Source organism: Anabrus simplex, chromosome 8, assembly GCF_040414725.1.
Source record: "Anabrus simplex isolate iqAnaSimp1 chromosome 8, ASM4041472v1, whole genome shotgun sequence".
NCBI lineage: Eukaryota > Metazoa > Arthropoda > Insecta > Orthoptera > Tettigoniidae > Anabrus > Anabrus simplex.
Window position 1 is genome coordinate 56,755,251 of NC_090272.1, and position 24,876 is coordinate 56,780,126.

General features: G+C 39.3%; 3 protein-coding genes across 4 annotated transcripts in view; 2 read left to right on the top strand and 1 right to left on the bottom strand.

Annotated features, from left to right (window-relative positions):
* Positions 1-9,253, bottom strand: part of LOC136879120 (GATOR1 complex protein NPRL2) — an 81,337-nt gene extending 72,084 nt beyond the window's left edge. For both annotated transcript variants that reach the window (XM_067152867.2, XM_067152866.2), the window contains exon 1: positions 9,103-9,253. In XM_067152867.2, the coding sequence (XP_067008968.1) occupies positions 9,103-9,207 (105 nt within the window). In that variant the 5' untranslated portion in view covers positions 9,208-9,253. The remainder of the gene's footprint in view (positions 1-9,102) is intronic.
* A 537-nt stretch (positions 9,254-9,790) lies between these two features.
* Positions 9,791-24,610, top strand: LOC136878779 (cytochrome c oxidase assembly protein COX19). Its single transcript, XM_067152248.2, has 2 exons — positions 9,791-10,214; positions 24,475-24,610. Exon 1 carries the CDS (start codon positions 9,915-9,917, stop codon positions 10,185-10,187), a length of 273 nt encoding a protein of 90 aa, XP_067008349.1. The 5' UTR covers positions 9,791-9,914; the 3' UTR covers positions 10,188-10,214; positions 24,475-24,610.
* Ppcdc (phosphopantothenoylcysteine decarboxylase) lies at positions 10,910-24,855 on the top strand. Its single transcript, XM_067152247.2, has 2 exons — positions 10,910-11,227; positions 24,475-24,855. The coding sequence occupies exons 1-2, from the start codon at positions 10,910-10,912 to the stop codon at positions 24,727-24,729; spliced, it is 573 nt and encodes a 190-aa protein (XP_067008348.2). The 3' UTR covers positions 24,730-24,855.
* Positions 24,856-24,876: the final 21 nt, after the last annotated feature.

Consider the following 24,876-nt stretch of genomic DNA (forward strand, 5'->3'; position numbering starts at 1 on the left):
TATTTTACAATAATAATAATAATAATTTCGTGTGGCTATTACTAGCCGAGTGCAGCCCTTGTAAGGCAGACCCTCCGACGAGGGTGGGCGGCATCTGCCATGTGTAGGTAACTGCGTGTTATTGTGGCGGAGGGTAGTGTCATGTGTGGTGTGTGAGTTGCAGGAATGTTGGGGACAGCACAAACACCCAGCCCCCGGGCCACTGGAATTAACCAATTAAGGTTAAAATCCCCGACCCGGCCGGGAATCGAACCCTGGACCCTCTGAACCGAAGGCCAGTACGCTGACTATTCCGCCCACTCGGACATATTTTACAATGAGATAACTTCATAGGTTAAAGTGACCTAAGGGAGAGACCAACACCTTTGACCGACCAAAAATAAGATTTTTCAATTTATTTTTCATTTAAAATTGAAATTTTCTCTATATAACAGCGCAAAATTTTTGTTAATATCTCCAATACTTTCGAAGTTATGACCAAAATTGCAAAGCCCTCTCACCCAAGCAAGCCCTTTACCGGTAAGTTTGTTGCTCGTTTCCCATAACTTTTGTTTTTCAGAAATCTGGGTACACAGATCAAGGCAGGAACTATATGCGAGTATAGAACCAATCTCGAGTGTGATAAGAAAGAGAAGGTTAGGATTTGTTGGACATCTCATGAGGATGGATGACAGTAGGCTGACGAAGAAGATATGGAATGCAACCTGCTTAACTGGAAATAAGTGGATGAGGAAGTCAGAGAAGATTGGGAGACTATTGGCATAAAGGAAAAATATCCACTGATGACAGTACAGGATAGGTCCAAATACAAAAAGCTCGTGAAAGGTCACAGATGGACAGACACCAGGATCCAGATTCAGATCACGGAAGCTGAGAGAAAGAGGAGGAGTGAGAGAATGAAGAGGTATTGGGAAGAAAGAAGACGTACCGAACAAGTCACTCGTGATCGTCAGGGGTCGTAACGAACCTAATAAATAAATAAACTCTTGAAGTTTTTAAGATATTAAGAGAAGATTTTTTAAACGAAATGGAAAACAGGAAATTAAAATTTATTTGACATGTCATCAGATACAAAACTTTTATCACTAACATACTTGAAGGGAAAGTGCTGGGAAAAAAAGAGAGGAAGACCTAGGATGAAGTATTTGGACCCGGTCGGGAATCGCACCCGGGACCCTCTGAACCGAAGAGGTTAGGTTGTGTCAATTACATGGAACTGAAATGAACATCCAATGAAAGAAAAGAGTGGTTGCATCGACAAGGCATTAGCCTTTAGAATATTGATTGATTTATGTATATTTAACAAAAAGAAAGAAGAAGATATACTACAATTATTAAGCTGGTTCCAGTGGTTAGGTTTTGAAAAATATTTTCAAATGAAAATTAATGAAAAATTTGACTGCTTGAAAATAACTTCATGAAAAAAAATATTTATATTTGATGGACTACACTGATTCTAGTATATGTTGCAGCTCATACCTGCCAACTTTCAGAAATCAAAAATAGGAAGATTTTTAAATTCTTGGATTTCATCCCTATATTGCGCCAAAGTCTCGATGCAAAAAGGACAACATGGAAGGCATCCATATCTACAGTTACAAGGCGAATTGACCATTAAATTTACAAACTTAATCTAAGGAAACATAAAAATGGCTACAAGAAAATGTAACAAACATGGAACAAAATGCAAAATAGTTTCCTTTATTAGATTATAACCTCCCCCCTCATAGCGCAACAGCCCCGAATGGCCATGGCCTACCAAGCAACTGCTGCTCAGCTCGAAGGCCTGCAGATTACAAGGTGTCGTGTGGTCAGCACGACGGGTCCTCTCGTCCGTTATTTTTTGCTTTCTAGACCGGAGCCACATCATCAGATAGCTCCTCAATTGTAATCATGTAGGCTGAGTGATCCTCGCCAACCCTCAGATGCAGGCAAAAATCTCTGACTTGGCCAGGAATCGAACCCAGGGCCTCCGGGTAAGAGGCAGGCACGCTACCACTACACCGCGGGGCAGACTACTACACTATAACACGAGTAGCTATAACATTACTAATTATAATAAAAAAGAATCATACAAAATATCCATGTGCTTGGAAATGATCAGGGAAATGGCAAAATAGTGGCCATGATTCACTGCCCTTTTGAATAATTAATTATATAATTATAATGGCACGGGTTTATATGATTTCCAAATAAGTAGGCATATTATTAAGGAATAATGTGTTTGTCATACTAAGTTTAATACACCCTATTTTTCTATGCTGAAAGGTGTAGGCCCCCCCTTAAATATCATACAAAATCATAAAATTTGAGGTTATTCTGAAGCCATAAAGAGTATCTACTAAGGGATGGAGTAGACCATACAGCCAGTGACTCAATGTCAAGTATTGGGTGATGGTAAATAACCCGGTTCTCTCTTTAAGTTCATTTTTTTATAATTTACTTTTTGTCGCACCGACACAGATAGGTCTTATAGTAATAATAATTTTGTGTGGCTATTTCTAGCCGAGTGCAGCCCTTGTAAGGCAGACCCTCCGATGAGGGTGGGCGGCATCTGCCATGTGTAGGTAACTGCGTGTTATTGTGGTGGAGGATAGTATGTGTGGTGTGTGAGTTGCAGGGATGTTGGGGACAGCACAAACACCCAGTCCCCATGCCAATGGAATTAACCAATGAAGGTTAAAATTCCCGACCCGGCCGGGAATCGAACCCGGGACCCTCTGAACCGAAGACCAGTATGCTGACCATTTAGCCAACGAGTCGGACGGTCTTATAGTGATGACAGGGAAGAAATCGACTAGGAGCAGATAGGAAGCGCCGAGGCCTTAATTAAGATATGGCCCCAGCATTTGCCTGCTATGGACATGGAAAACCATTTTCAGGGCTGCCGACAGTGGGGATCAAACCCACTATCTCCCAAATGCAAGCTGACAACTACATGACCCAAACTGTGCAACCACTCACTCAATCAACTCGACTCTCTAAATGAGCCACTGATTTTGTGCGGAGCAGCTTCTTTAGTTGCGTGCTAGTCACCCGGTGGAGGAAATGCCACTGAAACCCAGCAGGTTAGGGACAGCCTCAGTCAAACCTGGCAGTTAGGTATAAAATGCCTTTGGGTGTGGTGAGCTCATTATAATAATAGCCTTTATGAAGCATCAAAGTGCATCCAGAACAAAGTTCTAAGGAGTACCTCAGAAACGACGCATATCTCTTGTGTCTTCAGGGAGGTGCAAGAAGTGGATGGAGGTAACGATCTACAGCTGACCCAGAGGCTCCCTCGATAAGGGTGACGGAGGAAATAAAAATAGTTTTAGATAAGACCACACTGTATTTAACTAATCTAAGTACCTAGTAAATTTAGCTTAGAAAAAATAAAACTGATGTATTATAATTTGGACTGAAAATTCTAAAAAAATAGTTTTTTCTAAAAATGATACATGAGGGATTCCTACGTAAATACTATAGGTAGCAACTTGAGGTCAAAATGAGAAAGGATGCAAAAATTATTGATATATGTGTTTAACAGGATTTTCCTTCCTTAATTAGGGTACATCCCCAGCATTTGCTTGGTATGAAAATGGGAAACCACAGAAAACCATCTTGAGGGCTGCCGACAGTGGGGTTTGAACCCACCTTCTTCTCAATGCAAGCTCACAGCTGCATGCCTCTAACCGCATGGCCAGTTGCTTGGTCTGTGACTTTATTTAAGTTTATGTGATCATATACATACTGGCATATTATGTAAAACAAGGAATAGTTTGGATAACCCTTATTTTATTGTGAAAAAACCAGGCTGTATAATTTTTGGGAAAGTCTTGGGTGTGTTATTTTAGTACCCTTACCTTACATATTTTATCTTTAATAATTATATGAACATAAAGTTTAACTTTATTATCTTCATGGCAAGCATTTCTAAATTAAATCACTGTCAATCACTGGCTCATCTTCTTCCTGCTCTTGCTTTTCCTGCTCTTTGAAAGTTCAGTTGTTGAAAATTAGTCATTTTTGTGTGTGTAAAATGTGAGGTATGGATTGGATTCTAATTATCTCTCACAATGCCTTTCTGAGAAGATCTATGTCGATGACTTTTGTAACTTTAGGTAAACATTCAGCTGTACGGCTTCAGTAGACATTTGGTTTATGTTCTTCCCTTCCTTTTTTTGTTAGTTGCTTTACGACGCACCGCCACAAGTATGTCTTATGGCAATGATGGGATAGGAAAGGCCTAGGAGTTGGAAGGAAGCGGCCGTGGCCTTAATTAAGGTACAGGCCCCCAGCATATGCCTGGTGTGAAAATGGGAAACCACGGAAAACCATCTTTAGGGCTGCTGACAGTGGGATTCGAACCCACTATCTCCAGGATGAAAGCTCACAGACGCGCGCCCCTAACCACACGGCCAATTCTCCCGGTCGTCCCTTTCCTGCAGGCACCTTTTGCCTCCCCCAGGTTTGTGAAATACAGTATGTTGCTTCCTCTTCAATGATTAGGCCTACTGTTTTCTTGATTTGTAAGATGAACCTTCATCGGAGCAAATTTTTTTGCTATTTTGCTTTACATCGCACTCACATAGACAGGTCTTATGGCGATGATGGGATAGGAAAGGCATAGGAATGGGAAGGAAGCGGCCATGGCCTTAATTAAGATACAGTCCCAGCATTTGTCTGGTGTGAAAATGGGAAACCACGGAAAACCATCTTCAGGGCTGCCGACAGTGAGGTTCGAACCCACTATCTCCCGGATGCAAGCTCACAGCTGCACGCTCTTAACCGCACAACCAACTCGCCCGGTCGAAACAAATTTGAAATGCCAGTTAGCAGATGGTTTTAGAACCGCACTGGCTGCTTTCTTCCAGTCAAAAAATTATCAGGACAGATTAGAGTTCCAAATTTCAGTGGGGTCAAATACTCAATTTGGTACCAATATAGTTGGGGATGTGTGGAATCTGGTAAATGCAGCACGGATGAAGTTTAAGGAAGTGGAGATTGCTACCAGTGGAATACTGTGTAGGAGGGATACTGACTGGAGGGTGATTGGGGATTTAAATGAGACTATGGAGTGGCTATGTGGGAAACTGGGAGTGAGGTTTCTAGATCTTAATGGGTGGGTAGGAGACAGGGATCTGTGCTCAGATGGCCTTCACTTAAACCGCAGTGATACGTATAAGTTAGGAAATTTGTTTGAAAGGGTAACAGGGAGGTACATTCAGAGAAACGGGTTGGGCTAGGGAGCGGTGATAAGTTTACAGGGATCTGGAAGTCAAGTAGGGATGACATAAAAATGATACTGTTGAACTGTAGAAGTACTGTAAAGACAGGAATAGAATTAAATAATTTAATAGATATAACCTCCCCCCATGGCACTACATCCCTTGAAGGGCCTTCGCCCACCAAGCGACCGGTGCTCAGCCCGAAGGGCTGTAGATTACGAGGTGTCATGTGGTCAACACAACGAATCCTTTCGGCCGTTATTCTTGGCTTTCTAGTCCGGGGCCGCTACCTCACCGTCAGAGAGCTCCTCAATTCTAATCACATAGGCTGAGTGGACCTTGATCCAACCCTCAGGTCCAGGTAAAAATCCCTGACCTGGCTAGGAATCGAAACCGACGCCTATGGGTTAGAGGCAGGCACGCTACCCCTACACCACGGGGCTGGCTGTTTAATAGATATATACTTACCAGATACTGTAATAGGAGTTGATTCATGGCTGAGAAACGACATAACGGATGCTGAAATTTTCTCACGGAACTGGAGTGTGTATCACAGAGATAGGATAGGAATAGTGGGAGGGGGAGTATTCATTCTGGTGAGAGAAGAATTTGAAAGCTACGGAAAAGTTAAAGATGACAAACATGAAATTCTAGGTGTAAGGCTCATTTCTAAAGATAATAGGCAACTTGATGTCTTTGGAGTGTACAGACCGGGAAAGGGTAGCGCTGACGCTGATTCAGAATTATCTGGTAAGATAATTGGATATGTGGGAAATGACATGGAAAGGAATGTGATTGTAGCGGGAGATCTGAATTTGCCAAATATCAACTGGAAAGGTAACGCAAACTACAGGAAGCATGACCAACAAATGGCAAATAAGCTAATATGGGAAGGACAGCTGATTCAGAAAGTGATGGAACCAACTAGAGGGAAAAGTATCCTGGACATAGTGTAAAACGAGATGAGCTCTATAGAGAAACTGAAGTAATAGATGGTATTAGTGATCACGAATCTGTTTTTGTTGTAGTTAAAAATAAATGTGATAGAAAGGAAGGCCTTAAAAGTAGGACTATTAGGCAGTACCATATGGCTGATAAAGCAGGCATGAGGGAGTTGAAAAACTATGATCGCCGGGCTGAGTGGCTCAGACGGTTAAGGCGCTGGCCTTCTGACCCCAACTTGGCAGGTTCGATCCTGGCTCAGTCCGGTGGTATTTGAAGGTGTTCAAATACATCAGCCTCGTGTCGGTAGATTTACTGGCACGTAAAAGAACTCCTGCGGGAGTAAATTCCGGCACCTCGGCGTCTCCGAAAACCATAAAAGAGTAGTTAGTGGGACGTAAAGCAAATAACATTATTATTAAAACTATGATTGGTGGAAAACAGTACATAAAAATGTAAACAGACTCTGGTATGGGTTTAAAGCAATTGTTGAGGAATGTGAAAATAGGTTTGTATCTTTAACGGTGGTAAGGAATGGTAAAGACCCACCTTATTATAATACAGAAATAAAGAGACTAAGGAGGAGGTGCAGACTGGAAAGAAATAGAGTTAGAAATGGATGTGGAAGTAAGGAGAAATTGAAGGAACTTACCAGGAAACTGAATCTAGCAAAGAAGTCAGCTAGGGATAATATGATGGCAAGCATAATTGACAGTTATACAAATTTTAGTTAAAAATGGAAGGGTATGTATAGGTACCTTAAAGCAGAAACAGGTTACAAGAAGGACATTCCAGGAATAATTAATGAACAAGGGATCTTCAAAAGGCAGAAGTATTCAGGAAAATTACTACATATACCTAGACCAATACTTTAATGCCAGTCACAATTTCAATGAAATCTCAGAGAAACCCAACATACTCTTCGATCTATTTATCACTTTCCTCAGAAACAATAATGCAGCCAACCTAAACTCAATCCTAAATTTAATCAAAGGTACTTTTCCAAGACAATTACACTTTCTCCCGCACCCTTCAGCCCCACCTTAAGCCCTCTTCCTAAGCTATATATAATTTTATATATGTCATTTCAATACAAGAACTTACTGATTTCCATGATTATAATTTTTACAACACCCCATTTATACTTTATTCTTTGTTAAAAACCTCTTAGTATGTATATTCCTTGTATTATTAACTATTACCATAATAACATCTCATTTCACTTGTTATTCTTTAAAATAACATTTTCTTAGGATTTCGCCAAAAGTGATCTTTGCTCCAATACGGCTGATGATGACCCCTAGATGGGTCGAAACTAGTACCGTGTAATTTATAATTTTGTGAATATATTTTAGTATTGAAAAGGTGGAAACGTTTATGTTGTTATTATTATTATTACTTATATATTATTCTCAGTTCAATACGGACCAAAAACATGAAATTCATAACCATTAATAGTCATTATGAGTACACCTGCGTCAAAGCTTTTGTAATGAATACCTGGCTCTGTTGATTCACAGAGGGCAGAGATGACAAGAGCAACTGAAAGCAGGATATGTGATGCTAATCAAAATGGATATGAAGAGGACCCACTGGCCGCTTGGAGTAATCTTGGAAGTCTCTCCAGGGCAGGATGGGTATAGCCGGGTACCCAGAGTGAAGACCACTGAAGGAGAGAAATTGAGACCTGTGCAACGCTTGTATCCCCTGGAGGTTTCCTCAAGCTGTGATGATCCCAAACTTGTCCAGCAGATGGGACCTTCGAAATTGGACTGTGATGTGCCTAGTGACACCCCATAAGTGATTACAACCACAGCAGGAAGAAAAATTAAAGTCCCTAAAAGACTAGACTTACGATGCATAAAGGAGGGTTGTAATTTTATCACATAAGTACTATACGCGCACTTTATCTTGAGCCCGGATCTCTATAGTAACGAATGGGAACTAGGGCTCAAGATAAAGTGCGCGTACTATATCTAAAATTGCAAGATGGGAGTGATGTTATGGATATGGTAGGTGTGAAATAAAAAAGACTATTCAGTTTACTCTGTGTATAATTTCCTTGCCTTTTTTGTTTCTTACCGAGAAGGCCTGTTACACTGTTGTTCTGTTTATATAAAATAAATGGTTGTGTGATTTGTTCGCTTTATATTTGTGTACTATACGCGAACCTTTTCTTGAGCCCTGAGCTCCCTAGTGCTGAATCGGTAGACTTCGGTTATCTTCGACATCCACATTGGCATCCTTTGAAACACAAACTATGCATCGCTGTGCGACATCTGGCGTACACTTTACGAACTGGTACTGATGTTGTTTACACAGCAAAGCCAAACTATATAATTCATGCTAGGAACAAGATTCACATCGAGAAATGTTATATAATGTTAAATAATGTATGTGTGACAGAGTTGTTGGCGTAAGATAATAAATGTTTAGAAAATTCATATCGATCGATCATATTATCGATTCAATTCAGAATTCATTTCCATCCAGTTGGCAGTATAACCGGGACCGTCAGCACTCCCTCCTTACCCCTCACCCCGTAAAAATCGGGCTCAAGAAAAAGTTCGCGTATAGTAAATCTCCTTCAAGTCCGATGCTTGAACCATGACTTCAGCACCAGACGAAAGTCGTCCTCGATCGTGTTTCCAGATTTTATTTCACTATTCTACATACGAGCGTACAGGGCTACCCACAAACTGTTAGTGATAACACCCAGCATGTTTCATACACAGTCATGCACATGACAGATCGCTCCATATTCTTCAGACCTGCCTGGAGTACAAATACGCATTAAAACATCAGTTGTATGGTATTCCTTTAAAAAAATTAAATCATATAACTAGAGTGTGATAAGTTATGGCAGGACAAGTTGATGATGTATGGCTTCCAGAAGAGATATCCTGTCTTAATGGGCAGTAATGGGTGGCATGCAGTAACATGTACTCACCTGGCACGTAATCTTCGGTCCGGCTATAGGATGAAATTCACACAGAAATATACATCTCAGAGCTCCTTCTTGGTTATACCTTCTAAAATCTGTGTCCTCTTCCATCTTATCCTTATTATTAAGTTATCATTTATGCAGCACGTGATCGCGGTACAAGGTATTCATCACCATCTCTGTTTACAAACAATTACCAATAGCCCTATTAGCATTTCTAAATTTTCGTTGTCTTCAAACAGGCTCATTTGTCTTGGCAATAAGAAAATGTGCTTAAGTGTGAAGTAAACGTTAAGTATTTTATTACAAATTACATTTGAGCCACAGAAATGTGAACGTAGTTTTGATATATAAATATTAATTTACAACACGTTAGTTGGTAGACCTGAGTCTAAATCAGCTGGGGAGCATGTGGCCTTGCTTGTAATTGGTTGTGGTGTGCAAGTCCAGTGTTTGTGTAGTATTTTACGCCTGTGTTATTTTTAGAACCAGTTGTGCAGTTATGTAATTGTTTGTTGAAGAGCAACAAAGAGCTCGTTGTTGAAGAGTGAAGACAGTTGTAGCGCTTTGTATTGCTTTTTATCTCGCTTTGGGCGCTTAGCGGCGTCCATATTCTCTTTGGCGGCGTCGTAATTTGGTCGACTCGTAGCACACCGACAGTGTGTATACCATCTTTTATAGGTGAATGTGAATCCTCGGTCAGTACATTTGTAGTAAACTCTTCGAAACGAAATAATAATTTAAAATTTTGAAGAAAATAGAGGGGTCCCATACTTTCCGTATAAACTACAGTAAATAAAATCAAAGAGTGAATCATCATGTCTACCATGACTTTTGGACAGAAGTCTTTCACTCCCACACCTCCTGATAAGGGAAGTTTTCCTCTGGATCACGAAGGCCACTGCAAAATTCCAATGCTGAAGTATATGATTTGCCTTAAAGAACATAAAAATGATAACTCTGCTTGTCGGAAGGAAGCTAAGGACTATCTTGGTTGCAGAATGGATAATTCTTTGATGGCAAAGGAGGATTGGTCTAAATTGGGTTATGCTGATTTAGAGAATGATTCTAAGATGTCAAAGAATAACTGATGTAGACTATTTACTTTAAACTATCAGGTGAATTTCTTATGTAAGAGTTTTATTGCCTGTAGGCATTAAGTAGAGATTCTTCTTGAGTGTACACTTGAAAGGATCTCTTAAGTTACATGGTTTCAACTGAACATGATTGTCTTATAGTGGTTTGTTTTTAATTGATACAATATTCTTTTTAATTTACTAAAATATCAATTGAGTACACATACATATTCAGAGGTATATTCATATTTGTTTTTTTATGTATAGATAAAATTCTTCAGAATCCTCTATTTCTGAGAATATTTTTCATTTATTGTCAGTTTTTCAATTTAGAATCTGGCTCTTGTTTCATAAATTTCATTATTTAGACTCTCAGTAGCAGGCTAGATATTTCCTTGCTTTTCTCTGCAACCAACAAGTTGTCCTGAAAGAAATTTATAGGCTAGATTAGGTTCCGTGTTTCATATCAAGTTTGAAATAACATTTTTGATGGAAAGAGTATACATTTTCAGTTTGTATCTTCTGTTAAAGTAGGCCTAAGCCTATTTGTTTGCTATATTCAGTGTAAGGTTATAGTGTATAGGCTATAGCGTGTAAGCTAAATAACTTATATTTTGTTGTTATTTGTTGTCATAGAACAGTATTTTAGATTGATCTGTATATTCTTTTGTATCTTCTGCAGTATCTTGTACATCACTTTTCTTCATTGGAACTGCTGGACTTTAGCATTGGTCAACATGTCTGCTAACAACAAAAGACATGTCTTGATTGGCTCCACTGGAAGTGTTGCTACCATCAAACTACCATTACTTATCAGTTCTCTAATGGAAAGTTCAAATCAGTCATTAGAAATTCAGGTGGTGGTAACTGAACATGCTAAGCACTTTTTCAGCAGTTTGGATATTCCAAGTGGAGTGAAGGTGTACTGCGATGAGGATGAATGGAAAGCTTGGAGTGGGCGTGGTGATCCTGTGTTGCATATTGAACTCGGAAAGTGGGCTGATATAATGGTGATAGCACCACTTGATGCAAATACATTGGCTAAGATGGCCCAGGTATAAGTTACTGGAAATTTAGTCTCAGAGTATAATTTTAACATTAATCCATTATTGTTCATCTGACTTCTTAGAACTATAGTTACGGTTAACATTTTCCTCAGAACTTGTAACATTTCACCTTCAACACTTATTTCTTGTTATTGTGAGGAATTATGTACCACACTGTTTGTTGATCACATGAACTTTAGCTGTCTCACACACAGTCTTGTTGTCCTGCATATTGGAGTTCCAGAACAGTCTGTGGCTTTATGGTTTAAGATCAGCAAAAGAGTAATTAATCTTCTGTGCCATATTTTATCCCATTAGTCGATTCCAGCTTGTTGTGACATTTAAGGGAAAATAGAATGATTTAATAAATACAGGTGATAATATATTCTATTTAATAATACATGATATGACCAAAGACTTGATTTTGACAGTACTATCCGCACACTTTATCTTGGTGCATTTACATCCTAGTGCTGAATCGGTCGACCTCGGCGATCTTCGAGATTCATACTGGCAACCTTTGAAACACAAACTAAGAATCGCTTAAGCATCGTTGTGCGACATCTGGCGTAAACTTTACGTACTGGTACTGTTGTTGTTTACACATCAAAGTCAAAGTATAGAATTCATGCTAGGAACAAGATTCTCATCGAGAGATATGTTTTATAATGTTATATAATGTGTATGTGACATAGTTGTTGGCTTAAGATGATAACGGTTTAGAAATTTCATATCGATCGATCATATTCTCGATTCAATTCAGATTTAATTTTCATGCAGTTGGCAGCACTATCGATACCGGGACAGCTCGCTCCTTACTCCTCACCCCGTACACAAATGCATCAAGATAAAGTGTGCGGACAGTACATATTGTTGCACACTCAACTCTTTTCATGGAATGTCAGTTGAGCGTAATAGGCAAAGAGTCTATAATACACAGTCCACAATAATTCTCCCATGCTTATACTTTCACCTCAAGACGCAGTCCTTCAGGTATTTTGGCTGTCGATGTAACCTTGTGGAGTGGCACAACACCGCTCCTTGATTAACAGCCAACGGTGGCAGTGCAGAAAGTGGGACTGTCTCTGCGGGTACCGGTAAGTCAGGTGGCACAGTCAAGTTTGGGGAACAACCAGGAATTGCAACCAGATCTCTAAACTCAGACTGTTGTGGGGATGGCTGGTTGTTCATTTTTGGGCCTCCTGAAGTGTCCGGAGTAAACAACATGAATTTCTTTCTCATATTTGACTGGTGTAGCTGATCAATGTACCTTTCGAAAATGAAACCGTTGTCCAGTTTGACCAGGTAATGGAGATAGAGCCATTACACAGGTACTCCACATTTGGTAATTGTACTGTGGACTTATACTATGCACGGCATTACTTCTAAATTGACAGTTCGCCAAAGAACACGCGAGCATCGCCTTACCTATATTGCCACTGCTCTACTGCTGCGAGAATGGCTGATGCAAACGGCTGTGCCACACAGCCCTCGTATAATGTAATACTGTACTCAGAAAAGCTAATGAATTTTGAGTGAAAATAAATTCATAAAAACTTGCAATAATGCAATATGCACTTACTAACAACACCCGACACTAAAACAAGAATACACTATTAAAAATAAGAGAAATAAGAAATTATCCGCAGCTAATAGCCGGCGCAGGAAGGAGGTTATGGCTGATCTCAAGAGTCACATTCTTGATGCTTGTCTTCCACGAACTACACTGAGACATGTTATACACAGGCGAACTAACACACAGGTGTAAATAACACTACTGCTACACTGAATTATTAAACCTGTAAAAACTGTAGGCTATTTTACTAGTTTATGCTATGCTTAACTATCAACTATAATGCTAGAGAGATGGTGTTGTTTGAGTCATAAGTCCACAGACTGGTCCGATGCACACCTCCACATCACCCTATCCTGTGCTAACCCTTTCGTTTCTACATAACTTCTGCATCCTACATCTGTCCTAATCTGCTTGTCATATTCATACCTTGGTCTACCTCTACCATTCTTACCTCCTGCACTTCCCTCAAAAACCAACTGCACAAGTCCTGGGTGTCTTAAGATGTGTCCTATCATTCTGTCTCTTCTTCTGGTCAAATTCAGCCAAATCGATCTCTCACCAATTCGATTCAATCTCTCTTCACTCGTGATTCGATCTATCCATCTCACCTTCAGCATTCTTCTGTAACATCACAGTTCAAAAGCTTCTATCCTCTTTCTTTCTGAGCTCGTTATCATCTAGGCCCTATGTTTCATTTCCATACAATGCCACACTCAAGACGAAAGTCTTCAAAAACATCTTTCTAATTCCTATATCAATGTTCGAGTGAGCAAGTTTCTTTTCTTAAGAAAGGCCTTCTTTGCTTGTGCTAGTCTGCAATTTATATTCTCCTTACTTCTGCCATCATTAGTTATTTTACTACCCAAGTAACAATATTCGTCTACATTCTTTAAGACGTCATTTCCTAATCTAATATTTCCAGCGTTACCTAACTTCGTTCTACTGCATTCCATTACTTTTGTTTTGGACTTATTTATTTTCACCTTGCACTCCTTACTCAAGACTCTGACCATACCATTCAGCAATTTCTACAGATCTTCTGCAGTCTCAAATAAAATATCATTAGCATATCTCAGGGTTTTGATTTCATCTCCTTGGATTGTGATTCCCTTCCCAAATTCCTCTTTGATTTCATTTACTGCCTGTTCTACAGTATATAAACATTAAAAAAGGAGGGGTGACAAACTGCAACCTTGCCTCACTCCTTTCTGGATTGCTGCCTCTTTTTCAAAGCCCTCGATTCTTATCACTGTAGACTGATTTTTATACAGATTGTAGATAATTCTTTGTTCTCGTACCTGATCCCGATCACCTTCAGAATCTCAAATAGCTTGGCCCAGTCAACATTATCAAATGCCTTTTTAAGATCTACGAACGCTATGTATATGGGCTTGTCCTTAATTCGATCCTCTAAGATCAGACGTAAAGTCAGAATTGCTTTACATGTTCCAACATTTCTTCTGAAGCCAAATTGATCTTTTCCCAACTTAGTTTCAGTTTGTCTTTCCATTCTTTTGTAAATAATAAGTGTTAAAATTTTGCAGGCGTGAGATACTAAACTAATGGTGCGGTAGTTTTCACACTTGTCAGCACTGGCCTTCTTGGGAATAGGTATAACAACATTCTGCAGAAAACCTAATGGCACTTCTCCTGTCTCGTACATCTTACACACTAGATGGAATAACCTCATCATGCTGGTTTCTCCTTAGACAGTCAGTAATTCAGAGGGAATATCATCAATTCCAGGTACCTTGTTCCTATTTAGGTCTATCAAAGCTCTATCAAATTCTGACCTCAAAATTTGGTCTCCAATTTCATCAGCATCAACAGCCTCTTCCTGTTCCAGAACCATATCATCTACGTCTTTACCTTGATACAACTGTTGGATATGTTCCTGCTATCTTTCTGCCTTATGTTTTTTTCCTAGAAGTGGTTTTCCATCTGAGTTCTTAATATTCATACACCTAGTTTTCCTTTCTCCAAAGATTTCCTTGATTTACCTGTATGCATCTACCTTTCCTAGGACCATACAACTTTAAACATCCTTATACTTCTCCTTCAGCCATTCTTCCTTAGCCGCTCTGCACTTTCTGTTCACTTCATTCTTTAATCGCCTGTATTCCTATCTGCCCTCTTCATTTGTTGCATTCTTGTACTTTCGTTGTTCGTCAAGTCAAGTCTAGTATCTCCTGAGTTATCCATTGATTTTTAGTTGATCTTTCCTTTCTTCCTAACATTTCTTCAGTAGCCCTAGAGACCTCATTCTTCACGACTATCCCTTCTTTCTCTATTGTGTTTCCTTCAGCCTTTTCATTTAGTCCTTGTGCAACATGTTCCTTGAAACAGTTCCTCGCACTCTTTTCTTTCAACTTGTCTAGATCCCATTTCCTTGCATTCCTTCCTTTCTTCAATTTCTTCAGCTTCAGACAGCATTTCATGACCAACAAGTTGTGGTCAGACTCCGCGTCAGCTCCTGGGAAAGTTTTGCAATCCAACACCTGATTTCTGAATCTCTGCCTAATCATAATGAAGTCTAGTTGATACCTTCCAGTGTCTCCAGGTCTTGTCCATGTATACAGCAGTCGTTTGTGATGTTTCAACCAAGTATTAGCAAGGACTAAATTATGCTCAGTGCAGAATTCAACCAGCCGACTTCCTCTGTCATTCCTTTGTCCCAATCCGAATTCTCCTACTGTATTACCTTCTCTTCCTTGGCCTACCACTGCATTCCAGTCTCTCATCACAATTAGATTCTCGTCACCTTTTACATATTGCATTAACTCTTTCCCGCGGGTTGCATAGTAAAGCGTACTGGAGTCGTACATTGTCTCCCACGGGTTGCGTATTGAAGCTTACTCGATTTTCAAACCGACTTCCTCTGCCATCTGTCCGCTAAACATATAACTTTTTGGAACCAGTGAATTCCCTACGATTCCTAGATACTGCATGGAATCCTAAAATAGTGTTCCTTTATATGTTTTCTTAGATAGAACAGACAGCTGACTGAATGTAAACACATTGCAGCAACATGGCTGCACATAACCAGTTGAATGCAGAGGATATTTGTTAAAAATTAGAGTAATATGTTGACGAATGCAATGGTAGTGAGTTTGAAGTTGTAGGTATGATAATAAAAATAGCGTGGGAAGCAGTTGGGACAGGATATGAATCTGAGGGAATTGAAATACGGCACAGGACAGGGAATGTTAATTCAGGTACCGCCTCCTTTTAAAATATTAGGCCTACTTGTACAAAACATAAGTATGAGTTTTAATTCTCCAGTTAATATCTGTTTCGGACTATGGGCCTTTACGTAATTACATAATATTCCAACTGTCATTTTATCTTCCAGTCCCATTCAGTGAAAAATTGTTTATAATTTGTATGTCCGAGAGGAAGTATGATTTGCTGTCTAAATATCTTCATCCACCTGATCCCGAAAATGAAATAAATTGGGGCATTCAGGGTGAATTCCTGTGTTCTCTGCATTACCAAGAACATGTGAGCCCTATCAGGTCGAGCAATTCAGACTGACTTTAAGAACAAGCAATTTAACATTATGCACCATATTGGATGCTTCTTGATGTATCATTCTGAACAGGGGTGGGTTCCCGCATGTAATTAGGTGATTTTATTGTATCATTTTGGAATGACTGTAGTGTATTTTCCATTGTTACAAAATTTGAAAGCGATATCTTAAGTGGTGTTTACAGAATAAATTATTTAGTGAAGATACTCCACAACTATACCTGACAAGCAAATTATTACTCTTAGATTTCACCAGACAGTGAGTCAAAGATAGTCCGTGGGAAAGGGTAAAATATTCTATGTATCTCTTCACATATTCTTTCGATTAGCTGCCTCTCTTGATCAGTGGTGGAGTGTCGGCCTCTGAGTCCCAAGATAGCTGGTTGAAACCCGGCAGGGGTAGTCGGATTTTTGAAGGGCGGAAAAAATCCATCTGACACTCCATGTTGTACAATGTTGGCGTGTAAAAGAACTCTGGTGACACATTTGGTGTTCACCCAACAAAATTCATTAAATCTCAGCCATAGATGCCCAAGAGAGTTTTGAGTTTTGGTTTACTCAGTCCGCCATCTAGTAAGCCTAGAGTAAAACGGAACATCGAAATTGATGGGCAGACAGACAGACAGATGGCGTCAAATTGAAATGTCTGGACATGGTAGCTGAGGCTATACGGTTATTATTAATATTATTCTTTCGATTTCTTCATCATGTGTTAAACTAGTAGGTATATAGACCTGCACTATTGTGGTGGGCATTGGTTTGGTGTCTATCTTGACAACAATAATCCTTTCACTATGCTGGTCGTAGTAGCTTACCCGCTGCCCTGTTTTCTTATTCATTATTAAACCAACTCCTGCATTTCCCCTGTTTGATTTTGTGTTGATAATTCTGTAGTTGCCTGACCAAAAATCCTGCTCTTCCTGCCAACATACTTCACTTATATCAACTACATCTAACTTTAGTCTATCCATCTCCCTTTTCAGATTCTCTAACCTAACACAACGATTCAAACTTCTGACATTCCACGCTCTGACTCGCAGAATGTCACTATCCATCTTTGCGGATGATTGCCCCCTCTCTTGTTGTCCCCACCAGGAGATCCGAATCGGGCACTATTTTACCTCCGAATATTTTACCCGGGAGGTAGCCATGTTGAGTATTATTACAAGGCCATATCAGTCAATCATCCAGACTGCTGCCCTTGCAACTTCTGAAAGGCTGCTGCCCCCCTTTCGATGAACCATTCATTATTCTGGTCTCTTGACATAGCCATCCGATATGGTTGCACCTGTGGTTCGGCTATCTGCTTCATTGGGACACGCAAGCCTCCCCAGGCCCCGATTTCAAGTAGTTAGCGCCCTGGGGAAACAATATTTAGCCGCCCACCCTTCTGCTCGTTTTCCTGTTCCTCTAAAAAATAGTTGTTTACAATTTATTTATTTTTTTTGCTAGGGGCTTTACGTCGCACCGACACAGATAGGTCTTATGGCGACGATGGGATAGGAAAGGCCTAGGAGTTGGAAGGAAGCGGCCGTGGCCTTAATTAAGGTACAGCCCCAGCATTTGCCTGGTGTGAAAATGGGAAACCACGGAAAACCATTTTCAGGGCTGCCGATAGTGGGATTCGAACCTACTATCTCCCGGATGCAAGCTTGTTTACAAATTAAATATTACAGTTTTCAAGATTATGAGTTTTAAAACAGCACATTATGCAAATGCAGTTAATTCTTATAATTAAAGTTATCAAGCCAAATAAAGATAACAGCCAAATAAGAATGAGGCTGTTTATTCTTTTTTTAAAAGCCATTGGTTCAGTTTAATAGTTTGTATGTAAGTAAATAATTTTAGAAATAAGACACGTTTTCTTCATAAAATTTAAATATATAGATTAAATTCAGGTTTTAAAGTTAGAATAGTTTAAAGTGTTTTATGTAGTCTAATAAAATAATTGGAATAATTTGTGGAATGTAAAAGTAATTTGAGTGTAATGAATTTAAAAATGCCCCAAAAATGCCCAGTCCACCCATTTGTAAATTAGGGCCTGAGCCTCCTCATCATGGCAAGGTCACATGGTTTGCAGAGGAGAATTAGACAGATAAAGACTTAAAATAGCAATGTGAAAAAAATACAAGGTACCAAAGAAAATACAAAAGATCACGTGGTGAATGTGCACAATACTGTTGGCAACCAGGTTTCGAGATGGCACTCAAACTATGTAAATCGATATGAATGGCAGCTTGGGATTGGCTGGATGTCTATGTTTCCACACATAACTACCAGATAGGGTCAACATTGACCAAAACATCAATTTAGAATGTATAATGTTCAGAGTATAGGTATACTGGGTAATGCCATGGCACTGCCTATGTATGCTAAGCTTGTATATGTAGAAGTGTTGATGCTGGATCTGACAGCAGGAATAGGGTTGAATATTTGCTCTGGTTGTAAAGAAAATACAGTAGAACTTGTTATATGCACCACGGGTGACTTGTTAGTAGCTTACACATATGTTACTTATGCTTCCAGCCATTGACGAGATGCCTCTTCGACCAGACCCTTGATCTAAACAGACCTGGCTCATTGCGAAGTTCTGTTGGTCTAAATTGTCTGAGGTGTATAATAAAGGACCACCCTACGATTGAAGGAGAGGCAGGCGCAACACTTTTGCCGCATCATTTCAACAAATGCCTTAGTGTTTTTATTTACCACAATTGGTTATTGTACCTATCTGTACTAAATTCTGGGAGTGGAGCCATTTTGTTTAGAATTTCAGTCGATGGCAGTGGCTGTTGACTTGGGCAGAATGAAAAATGTCATATATTTTTTAATACAGTATTGTGCTATAAAGTAAATATACTGTATATGTATTGGGGTCGATTGGTGGATCCATAGCCTTGGCAATAAATGTATCACTCTTCTTCAACTAATGTGAGGTAAGAAATACACCATAAGACCTCTCTTGTGTTGGTGCGTTGTAAAACAAATTTTAAAAACTATTTTTTGCTTAGTAAATATGAAATATATTCAAGTGTTTTAGGTTATGCAGGTTGTATATACTGATTGGTCTGTAGCCTGTGATATTGATAGGTCTTATTGTTTTTCAGCAAAATGATGTTCGTTCGCGTTCTAAAGCTAGGCCTGGATTCTTAAGGATTTTCCTTTATCAATTTTTAGTTACCTATCTGCCTTCAATGATCAAGGTTTCTGATGTGATTCTTCTTCTTCTTCTTCTTCTTCTTCTTACATTCAGTGTCAACATTCCTGTGTACTGGTTTCATCTTGTGTAACCATTATTGAAACTACAAGTCTCCTTCTACACTTGAAATATTCTCATTCTATACACATAAATGTATTTCCTTATTTCTGATCATGTCAATCTATCGGTTATTTAATTTGATTAGAAATTTTCCCGAACTTAGCGACACTACTCATTCTACATATCAACAAACCTTTGGGTTCAATCTTTAGATAGAATAGTTGCCCTGGGTTCAGTATTGAAGACATCACAACCTTTCAACAATGTTTTACCCTGTATTTGTTTTGTACTACTCTTTAGAGATTATATAGCCCTGTCTTAATGCAACTTTTGACTTGGTTAGAAGAGCGGGATGCTCCTTCAACAAGCTTATGAAATACATCTGACTGTCCTCAGTCACTACTTCTAAATTACCGCTGTCTGACATGTTTGCTTGTTTTGAAGTAAGGATTATGAAGAAAAGTCCAGTATAATGTGTTTCACATACCAGGGGTAAGGCAACTACTCCAAGAGTTCGCTGGTGCACATGCATACAGATAGGGAGTCTGACCTACCCCTGGAAGAGCCAAAATTAAGTCTACAGTAATGAAAAATGACTTTGGAGTAAAAGCTCAAGGTTTATGTATACAAAAAATAGCATTTACTTTTACTGTTAACTAAAGTAGAAGTAATAACAAATGCTATGTTTTATGCATTCGCGCATTATTAAAAACCAAATCCCATGGTGCAACAGCCCCAAAGGGCCATGGCCTACCAACCGACCACTGCTCAGCCCGAAGACCTGTAGATTAAGAGGTGTCGTGGGCAGCGCGACAAATCCTCTTGGTCGTTATTCTTGGCTTTCTAGACCGGGGCTGCTATCTCACTGTCAGATAGCTCCTCAATTATCATGTGGGCTGAGCCCTCAGATCCAAGTAAAAATTTCTGACCTGGGCAGGAATCAAACCTGGAGCCTCCGGGTAAGAGGTGGGCGCATTACCCCTACATCGCAGGGCCGGCATTTGCATATTGTAACAATGTAAAATCATGTTCACATACTGCAAAAGCCATGGAGTAAAGAGTATTTGAATGGGAGAAACATCGGATCTATAAGATCTATGTACTCTATGTGCCTTCAGAACGGAAGGTGTTCATTGTCATTGGGAATCTTGCTAACTTTTGAATTGCTAGAAACACCCAGTTTATTTACAGCTGCTAAAGCATTATCATGTCAGGTCAGAAACACCCTGCTACCATATGTGACAGTAGACAGTACTGTACTGCAACTATCTAGCTGAGGGTTGGGCGTCCAGTACCAAACCTGACAAATTAAGGGAGAACTTCGGTACATGGCATAGGAGTACTGGAACAAGAAACTATTTGTGAAGTGACTGATTAACCTAGGAGAAGTCACTCTTACTGTTAAATGCAAAGAAATTGTAGACCTCATGGACATATGCACACTTGGGATTTTAGGTTCAGGAAAGAAAACCTTATGAAACGGTTATATTGTACTAGAGTGGGAACCCTAATGAAGCTAGAAATTGAGTTCCTTTTGTTCTCCACAAAGATGTTGATGTGCAGGCAGACATCAGTTATATGAGTGACAGAATCATTGAAATGAAATTGCATGTTGGCCAGGTATTCCATACCTTTCTCCAAGTATATGCCCCACAGACAGGCTGCCCTGCAGATGAAAAAGATCAGTTCCTTGTAGATCTAGAGGACCAAATAAAGGAAGACAACATCACAATTATGGGAGACCTGAATGCCCAAGTTGAGACAGATACGCAAGGCAGCGAAGACATCATAGGCCCTCATGGCTATGGTGGCAGTAATCAGGAGGGAGAAAACCTGATAGACTTCTGTACATGGACTAACCTGAGCATATAAAACACTTGGTTACAGAAGAGAGATAGCCGTAACATCACAGCTACAGTTGGGATGGTAAGCAGAGGACAGTGATAGACTATATAATAACTGATAGATGTGCTAGTCAGTTCATCACTGATTCTAAGGTTATTTCAAGTGAAAGTCTCGGTGACCACGGGTGTTTGGTTGTGCACATTGGGAACGTCCATCTGCAAAATGTCAAGCGCAAGAAAATGCCAAAGATAAATACCTGGTTGCTAGGATAAGATGGGAAGAAAGAAGAATACCAAAGAAAGATCTCAGCCAAATTACCAAAAAATGAAAAAGGAGGCGTAGAAGAAGAGTGGCTGTCATTCAAGAACACCCTGGTTTCAGAAGCCGAATCACTATGTGGAAAGACAAGTGCAATATGCAGGGAGAAAGAAACACCATGGAGGAATGAGAGGGTGAAAACTGCTGTGAAGAAAGAAATGCAGCAAAGAAGAGAGTAGATAACAAAAAACAGAAATCGGTTCACCAAGAAGATTAACTTCGGTACATGGCATAAGAGTACCGAAACATGAAACTATTTGTGAAGCGACTGATTAACCCGGGAGAAGTTACATGGTGGGGAACAACCGCAGGTATGGTAAAGTTGGTATCACTTGGAATACAGGTGACGATCACCCTCCTTCATATCATTGGTGGGAATGTGGGCAGGGCTCTCATATGCTATCAGTGGACAAGATTAGAAAACAGGAAGGAGGCTGGCTTCAAAATACCTGTTACCAAGTTTTTAGGAAGACGCAGGCTATGATGGTTTAGACATGTTATGAGGATGGACGGAACAAGAATAGCAAGGAATTACTTTGACAGAGAAGTGAAAGGAGGGGGTGGGGAGACCAAGGAATAGATGGACAGACACAGTGAAATCTGAGATCAGGAAGAGGAATGACAAGTGGGAGGACATAGAGGAACAGAAACAGTACTTTGACAAGTGCTTGTGGAGCTGGAAAGTGATGATGATGATGAAGGCATATAAAGTTGAAGATCTTTATATAATCAGCATTCAAACAAAACAGAAGAATGCTCTGCTTTAAAACAACTCTTGATGTAAGATAATACAGGAAGTTAAAGAACTGATTAGTCATATTGTTGTATTCAGACTTCTTACCTTAAGTTGATCTAAGAAACTGAATGTATGGAAGAGGGAACAACCTCCTGTAAATGCATTGCTATTGAGAGGGAGTAATGTCCTATAAACACACTGTCAGGGGGCTGATTACCTTGATGTATGCCTCCTTTACCTTCAGACTGAGCGAATTGCCTATGCAGTTAGCGGCACATAGCTGTGAGCTTGTAATTTTCTGCTAAATTTGGCAGAATTAGAAGACTGTCGGCGGAGAAATATACCATTTAGCGGACAGCAGAATTTTTGGCGGAATTTAGTGTTTTATCCATTTTATGTTCTTTTTTAATTTGTACTCCAGTCTGTCTCTGAGCTATTCCGTATTTCTTGTCAGGATCTAGCAGTCATATGAGGGAAACATGTTATTTGGATGTGATGTTATGAGATCATGATATCATAAACTCCTAATGCGCGGGGAAAGAGTACTTATCTCTTAGTTGATGAATGACGACAGATAATGAAACTGTGAGAGAGTAACATTTATATTTATGCTATGAAGGAAGACCGTTTAACGAAATGGCCTGTTCTGTGTGTGGCCCTTGAGGTAGGGGATTCACCTAGTTTGCACCTGGCACTAAAACGCCTACAAGTTTTAGCTTGCCGGGTCTCAGGCAGGGGTTTAATCCCAGTGAAAATCACAAATCAGGTGAGAGCAGACATTTACTGTTATTATTATTATCATTATTATTATTATTATTATTATTATTATTATTATTATTATTATTATTATTATTATTATTATTATTATTATTATTATTTGATATTGAATTTCTTGGCAGAATGTTAGCGGATTTTAAGTAGTATTTAGCGGATCTCGAAAATATAAGTTGGCAACACTGGCTACCATGCAGTAACACTATTGACATAACAGTTCATAAGTACACATGCAACTTTTTAATTCCACAGTCCAGCTTTTTGAGGCAATATGGACGAAATGGTTTGTCATGAGTACTATCACACTGTAATACTATTGACAAAGTAGTTCGTTGCTACGCGTGCACCTTTTTAGTTCTGCATCCCACCTGTTTGAGACACTGCTTTTGAAAGTAGACTTTTGTGCTCTTTTGTGGAATCTTTTTTCTTTACATTTATTATCTCTGTGGTGTGTGTACATGTGTATAAAATGCAACCTAATATATTATATGGAACGAGTAGGAGGAGGGAGAATTTGTTAAATTGACCTAGGACCTTGATTTAGAATGAGGCTAAATTGTGTGAAAATAATTTAGCACAGGGATGTTTACCTATGCATCTGGAAATACATACCACTTAAACAGTTTAGATAGCAGATTAAATTTAAGAATTTCTTTTTTAAGTCCGCATTAAACTGAGAATAATAGATAAGTAAAATTTTAAATTTTACTTATCTATTAGACAGCAGTCGCCATCATAATCATCATACACTGAGTTATATGAGCAGCCTTTGTGCTGTATAAGTTGTGAGAAAACTTTTCTCTGCCCAAGTTTATTGCTTTACAGATGGATGATTGGCCAAACAGCAGTGAAGTAGCAGGTTTGGTTATGTAACTTAAGGGAGTACCCAGTCTCTGCAGATTCTAGACAAAAGCTATATAACACTGTGGGATATTTTTTATGTCACTCCGTTTGGTCCCTACTATTGCCCTAATTTCCTTGGACAACATTTCCTGAACATCCTGTAAATTCTTTTTCATTCTCTTTCCTAGTAAGTTGCTCATCCTCTCTACTTCCAAATTCCCAACATGACTGCATTGTAACAAGTGATAGACCTGCTTACAGTGTTATTTCTGATTTTGTTAAAGCTTCTGTTCATTCTAAACCCAACAACCAACACTAAAATCTACATTGTGAGGTGAACTTTATAATCTAAAGTTGATATTATCGTCTTTTGTATGCAGGGCTTGTGTGATAATCTTCTCACATGTGTTGTTCGAGCATGGGACTTGAATAAGCCTCTTCTCTTCTGTCCTGCCATGAATACTCGGATGTGGCAACATCCCATCACCTCAACTCACATTGCTGCTATCAAATCATGGGGATATCATGAAGTTCCCTGTGTGTCTAAGACTCTGATGTGTGGAGATACTGGAGTGGGTGCAATGGCTGAAGTGCCAACTATCACCAAAGAAGTACTTACCCAATTAAGTAGATAAACTAGATTTGTGAAATAGTGAAATATATACATTTTCAGTGTGGAACATAGTCCCACCTGATGAATTTTTCATTCCCTTTGACACTAGACTTTTATTGAATTAAATTGAATATTTACAATGGTTGAACTTGTATTTCTCTATATTTCT

Coding starts and splice junctions, on each gene's coding strand:
- LOC136878779 (XM_067152248.2), top strand. CDS start 9,915: ATGTCTACCATGACTTTTGGACAGAAGTCTTTCACTCCCACACCTCCT.
- Ppcdc (XM_067152247.2), top strand. CDS start 10,910: ATGTCTGCTAACAACAAAAGACATGTCTTGATTGGCTCCACTGGAAGT. Junction 11,228..24,474: donor CATTGGCTAAGATGGCCCAG/GTATAAGTTACT, acceptor TTTTGTATGCAG/GGCTTGTGTGATAATCTTCT.